Raw genomic sequence first — 6,098 nt, 5'->3', positions numbered from 1 at the left:
TACATTCCTGATCGTCAAAAAGTAACTAATTAATCAATCAGTCAGTCAGTCAGTCTGATGACAGCAAACGTTTTAGTGTCAGATTAAATGATTTCCACTCAGATTGAGCTCATCATTGATCTTCAGAAATAAAAAATCATTGCAGCTGTGACAGAGGTGTGTGTGTGAGCTGACCTGAGATCAGGTGAAGATGGACGTCGGAGCCACAGGACGGTTCACCTGCCGTCACTTCACTGTCTGTGGGAAACTGGAGCGCTGGCCGTCAGTCAGTCTGTGGGATCTGCTGACTGAATCTGTAATCTGACCTGTGATCTGCTTCATCGTCTCTGCCTGAGCAGGAAACTGCTGAGTCACTGAAACTGAGTCAAACAGACAGGAAACAGGTCGGACTTTCCTCCCTGTGATCACATGACTCAGCACATTCACAAACAACAGCCTGACCGTTTGTTTGTTTGTTTGTTTGTTTGAAGGTGCTGATGTCATCATCCCTCTCCAGCGGGTGGATCTCCGTGGGAACGAGGAAAGAGGAGGTTCAGACTGTGGAGAACAAGAGGAGGAAGATCCACTGACACCACCTGCTCCACTCCACCCTGGTGAAGTTCAACACACCTGAACCTGACTGTAGTGTGACAGCATCATCTCACCTGGACATCCTTTTCTTACTGCACTCTACTGCGTTTCTTTACAGTACTGTGTATTTTTTACTGCACTCTACTGTGTTTCTTTACAGTACTGTGTTTTTTACTGCACTCTTCCTTGTTTTCTGTTAGCCGTGCAAAGCATCCTCTGCTAAATGACTGACAAATACAATCAGGTTGTTTTATAAAGTGCAGGTGGTGCTAGCCTGCTACAGAAGCTAACGCTCATAGTCTGTCTTTCACGTGACTGGCTGGTATCCAACGTGTTGCTTGAGCTGCTGGTTGTTTGTTGTCGACATGTAATTATTGTTTCTTCTCTTTTTTCGGTATCTTCTGACAATTTAGTCATTTTTTAGTTTCTTATTTGATCAAATCTACGTTTAGTTCATTTCAGTTTCGGCTCTTTTTTCAGAGACTTAAACTTTTTTTTTTCTCTGGGAGATTTGATGATTTAGTTTGTGAAAATGGAGAAAACACTTGATTCAGATTGTTGATTTTTCCTTTTTTTATTCCAAACACAAATATTCAACTCATATTTACACTGTAAAAAACATTCACCCCCTTTTTGAGCTTTAGGCAAAGATAAATACAAGCATCCACACAATTCAACCAAACATCAGTTCTCAGTGTAAACACGTAACGTCATCATCAGGTCTGCGTCACTGCTGGAGAACCAGAGAGTCGAGGGGCAGAGCGTCAGTGAAGCCCCCAGAGAACAGAGGCTCACACTGGGCCTGAAGCTGCTGTAGCTGCTGGACCTCCTGCACCTCCGGCAGCAGACAGGAGGCCGTCTGCAGGTCAACGTAGAGTGGAGGCGAGGTGGCGTGAGGGTCGACGAGGGAGGAAAATTGAGGGGGACTGGACTGGGAGGAGGGGAAGAGAGGAGGTGGGGAGGAGTAGAGGGGAGGCGAGGAGCTGCAAGTGTCCCACTGAGGCACCACAGCGCCGGGTGAGTAAGAGGAGACGTATCCCTGAGCAGGAGGAGAAGAGGAGGGGGAGGCGTGGTCAGGTACCTGCATGTACAGCGAGGTGGAGCCAGCATGAGGAGGAGGAGGAGGAGGAGGAGGAGGAGGAGGAGAAGGTAGGAGGGAGTCCTGGAGGTGACGCAAAAAGCTGCTGAGGCCGGGGGGAACATCTGAGAGAGCAGGGAGCTCTGTGCTGCTGTCAGCACTGCTGCAGTGCATGATGGGAATTTTAGGGCTGGGCTCTGATGAGGAGGAGTCAGAGGATGAGGAGGAGGAGGAGGAGGAGGAAGGTTTCTTTCCAGGAATCGTGTTATCAGCCTTCCTCTTCCTCTTACGGCGGAAGTTTCCATTGTCAAACATCTTCTCACAGTTTGGGTCCAAAGTCCAGTAGTTTCCTTTACCTGCAGAGAGGAGGAGGAGGAGGAGGTGGTGGAGGTGGAGGAGGAGGAAAGTTAAAGAACAGCAACTGTTTATCTTCTCTTTCACCAGAACATGAAAGAAAAGCACAATTCGGTAGCTGAAAACAAACAGCGCAGCAGTGTCATGGTGGTACAAAGGATGAAGGCGAATTTAAACTCAGGGGCAGTTTGTCTCACCTGGGTCGTTCTCATCACGGGGAACCTTCCGGAAGCAGTCGTTGAGCGACAGGTTGTGGCGGATGGAGTTCTGCCAGCCAGCCTTGTTGCGGCTGTAGAAGGGGAAGTTGTCTGAGACATACTGGTAGATCTGGCTGAGCGTCAGCCGCTGCTCGGGTGCACTCTGTATCGCCATGGCGATGAGGGCAGAGTAGGAGTACGGCGGGCGGACGAGGCGCAGCGCGTCGTCCCGGGAGGACATGGACAACCAGGCGGGGCAGTAGAGATGAGGGAAGAAGCCTCTGAACAGTGGGGGCAGTCCTGGAGGGAATGCTGGGAGGAGTCCTGATGGGCCTCCTGTGGGGCCTCCTGAGGGGCCTCCAGCTGGGCCTCCTGCGGGGACAGGGCCCGGCTCCGGCCTGCACAGGTAAGGGTCACTGTGGTTGTCAGGTGGGAGCCACGGTGAGGCAGATGAGCTGCAGTCAGGAGGAGCTGGAGGGCTGTACAGGCTGAAGTCAGACGGGTCGAGGCCCAGAGAGAGAAGCTCCTGCTGGGGCAGAGAATGTCCACAGATGGGGGGGGACAGACCCTGTTCCGGGACAAAGGATGCCATGCTGCGCTCTCTGTCTTCACTTCCTGCCTCTCGGTGTCTGTGGCGGCGTCTTCTGCTGCTCAAGTGTGTGTGTTTATGTGAAAATGTGTGTGTCTGTAGAAGCTGCTGACATCGTCCTGCACCTGTCCTGCTCACCTGAGGAACTTATACCCTGCTGCCCCACCCACAGACGAGCTGATTGGCTACTGGTGTGTGTGTGAGTGTGTGTGGTGTCTGTGTGTGTGTGTGTGTGTGTGTGTGTGTGTGTGTGTGTGTGTGTGTGGTGGGGGTTCATTTGAATAAGACTGGGCTGAATTCCTCCCCTCAAGCTGTTTAGAGCCTGAGGATTTAATGCTGAGGTATGTCAACACACACACACACATGCACGCACACAAGCATGCACACACACACACACACACACACACACACACACACACACACATGCATGCATGCACACACGCAAGCGCGCACACACTCACGCACTCACACACGCACGCACGCACACTTCTTCCATGTCCCTCTCCCTCCCCCCATACTCTGGATATCAAACATCAGTCAGAGTGTAATCTCCCGTTGGCGCCGCCCACAGGCTGCGGTCGTCATTTCAGACACAAAATGAGACATTTGATTTTTCTGTTCAGTCTGTCCGTCCACGAGGCCCCTGCTAACAGGAGCTGCGAAAAGGAGCAGATAACAGCTGATTCAGCAGACTTGTACTTACTGAACTCCCTTTGAAAAAACACACTTTTTGAAACATTACTTATTGAAAGCAGGCTAATTGTGCCGGAGTGTTATTTGTCTTGTCACACAGCTCTGAGCTCCTCTGCTTTGTTTTTTTCTTTTTATTCCAAACCATAATCCAACTATGACTTCAGGAAGCGACCAGCAGCAGTTGGTTCTTATCAGCGTCAGACAGCTTGTTTTACCCAGAAACTGAATGGAGTTTGGTTTGCTGTTATTTTGTTGGATTTTTGACTGTAAAAACTTGACCTGGGGGATGTTTTTGAAATGCTGAGTAATGTTAGTTTAAAATGTGCTGATTCAGAGGAAACAGATTCCCTCAGAGAAGAAAGTGAAACTGAATCTGTTTTAGAAAAGAGATTCTGAAGACTGACAACAGACAGAGAGAGAGAGAGAGACAGATGGAGAGAGAGACAGACGGAGAGACAGACAGAGAGAGAGACAGACAGATGGAGAGAGAGACAGACGGAGAGAGAGAGAGACAGACAGAGAGAGAGAGACAGACGGAGAGACAGACAGAGAGAGAGACAGACAGAGAGAGACAGACGGAGAGAGAGAGACAGACAGAGAGACAGACAGAGAGAGACAGAGAGGGAGACAGAGAGACAGACGGAGACAGAGAGGTGCTGTTTGAGGTGTCGCCTGAAACTATTGTTCTGAGGACGACCCCCCAACACACACACACACACACACACACACACACACACACACACACACATACACAGCATGAAGTCAGCTGAAGCCCACAGTGATCAGTGTGATAATCAGTTGATCGATGTGATCAGTTTAATGGTGAAACGAACGAAAGAAATTTTCATGTGAATGTTTCACGAATTATTTTAAGGCAGAAAAGACAAATGTGAGGAAGATGTTTGGAGGAAAACCAGTATGTACTGGTTTCTGTCAGATGTGACACATACGATCATCATCACCGTCGTCAGTTTTCATCATCATCATCAGTTTTTCATATAAAAAGTTATTTCATTTTTTAATCTTTATATGTGACTTATTTTCTTGTTTGATTGATCAATTGATTGATTGATTGATTGATTGATTGATTCTGTGTGGCGTTCAATCATTCAGTTCAGGATAGGCAGTGACCTCGAGGTGGAGCTGATTGATCCTCAGTCATGTGATCATTAAATCTGTTGATCCATTGCTTTATCTTTACGTAGTTACTCTTCAAATCCAGACTGTGACAGAGTTCACAAGATCTGATGTTTTGTTCTAAATCAAACTCCAACAGTTTCTACGAGTTCATCAGGATCGATCAGTCCATTAATCAATGAGTGTATTGACAGAAAGTGATTGATCGTCTGTTATTTTAATGGTTTCATTGATTTTTGCTGTGGAATCATTTGATGTTTGATCTTCTCAGATGTTAGATTTGCTGCTTTTCCTCTCAATGATCTCAACTATCTGAATGTGTTTATAATAATGTGGAGCTTTGGACTGTTGGTTGGACTATACAATGCAGGAGTGTACTTGTGCTGAGTGTTTGTACAGTGTGTATTAGTACTTGTACTGTAATACAGCATGTGAATACTCTCGTATTCTCAGTCAGGTCAGGTTCAGGTTGGAGACGCAGACGTTAACCGAAGTCTCACCTTTAATCCAAAAGACTCAGAGCGACGTCTTATCTGCTAAGAGGACACACTCAACCTCAGGTAAGTCACACCTGTGTGTGTGTGTGTGTGTGTGTGTGTGTGTGTGTGTGTGTGTGTGTGTGTGTTGACAGTTGGCGGTAGCAGCAGCAGTCTTCGCCCTGCGGTGCCTTCACGGACAACGCAGACAAAACAACACACAGTCTGAAGTGTAACTGACTGACGGCTGGGATTATGTGTGTGTGTGGGGTGTGTGTGGGGTGTGTGTGGGGTGTGTGTGGGGTGTGTGTGGGGTGTGGGGGGGCTTCTCAGAGTAAAAGCAGGGGCTCATGGGAAAAAAGCAACAGAATAAGTAAGTGTCAAACAGAGGAAGCTGAAGGACATCAGTTCAGTCCTCATCTGACGTGACGTCAACTCGTCAGGAAATACACGACGGAAGCTGACCTGACAGTCATTTCAACCGCGCCAGTTCGACCAATCACAGTCCTTTCTGCTGGACTGAAGCATCATCATGCTGCTCGTCTCACCAGCGGGACCCAGAGGCATGATGTCATCACATGATCACATGATCCCATCACTGTTATTCTACAGGTCACCTTCGGGGCTGTGTGAAACTGTGAAACTTCATTAAAATCTGTTTTCAAACTTTTCTCTTCGTCACGCTTTTTGAAATGTTTGACATTTAATCGATCGTGTTTTCATTCCTGTTTATTCTTATTCTTATTTTACATTGTTATGAAAAGAACTGGAAAGATAAACGTTTTTATTATTATCTTTATCATTACAATAATATGCAGCGTGTGGATCTCAGATCTTTTACTGAAGTGAAAGTAACATTACCACAGTGTAGAAATACTCTAAAAGTACAAACTCTTACAGTAGTAATAGTACAAAAGATTAAAAAACAAAACACATTTAAGGTACTAAAAGCAAAATTGTAATATTGCAGTAGAATTATTGATGCATGGATGTGTTTCATCACT

General features: G+C 47.0%; 1 protein-coding gene across 1 annotated transcript; it reads right to left on the bottom strand.

Moving 5' to 3' along the window:
* Positions 1 to 1,201: 1,201 nt before the first annotated feature.
* On the bottom strand, positions 1,202 to 4,220 carry LOC143332871 (forkhead box protein I3-B-like). The gene is made up of 2 exons (XM_076750695.1): positions 2,200 to 4,220; positions 1,202 to 2,004 (listed from the first exon to the last, which is right to left on the bottom strand). The coding sequence occupies exons 1-2, from the start codon at positions 2,789 to 2,791 to the stop codon at positions 1,298 to 1,300; spliced, it is 1,299 nt and encodes a 432-aa protein (XP_076606810.1). The 5' UTR covers positions 2,792 to 4,220; the 3' UTR covers positions 1,202 to 1,297.
* Positions 4,221 to 6,098: the final 1,878 nt, after the last annotated feature.

This window comes from Chaetodon auriga, chromosome 15 (genome assembly GCF_051107435.1).
Source record: "Chaetodon auriga isolate fChaAug3 chromosome 15, fChaAug3.hap1, whole genome shotgun sequence".
NCBI classification, from domain to species: Eukaryota; Metazoa; Chordata; class Actinopteri; order Chaetodontiformes; family Chaetodontidae; genus Chaetodon; species Chaetodon auriga.
Note: the sequence above shows the minus strand (reverse complement) of the source record. Positions and strands in the feature narration are given on the sequence as shown.

Bases quoted from the DNA above. Each gene is read 5' to 3' on its own strand.
- LOC143332871 (XM_076750695.1), bottom strand. From the start codon at position 2,791: ATGGCATCCTTTGTCCCGGAACAGGGTCTGTCCCCCCCCATCTGTGGA. The intron at 2,005-2,199 runs GTGAGACAAACT...TCCTCTCTGCAG, and splicing joins CCGTGATGAGAACGACCCAG to GTAAAGGAAACTACTGGACT.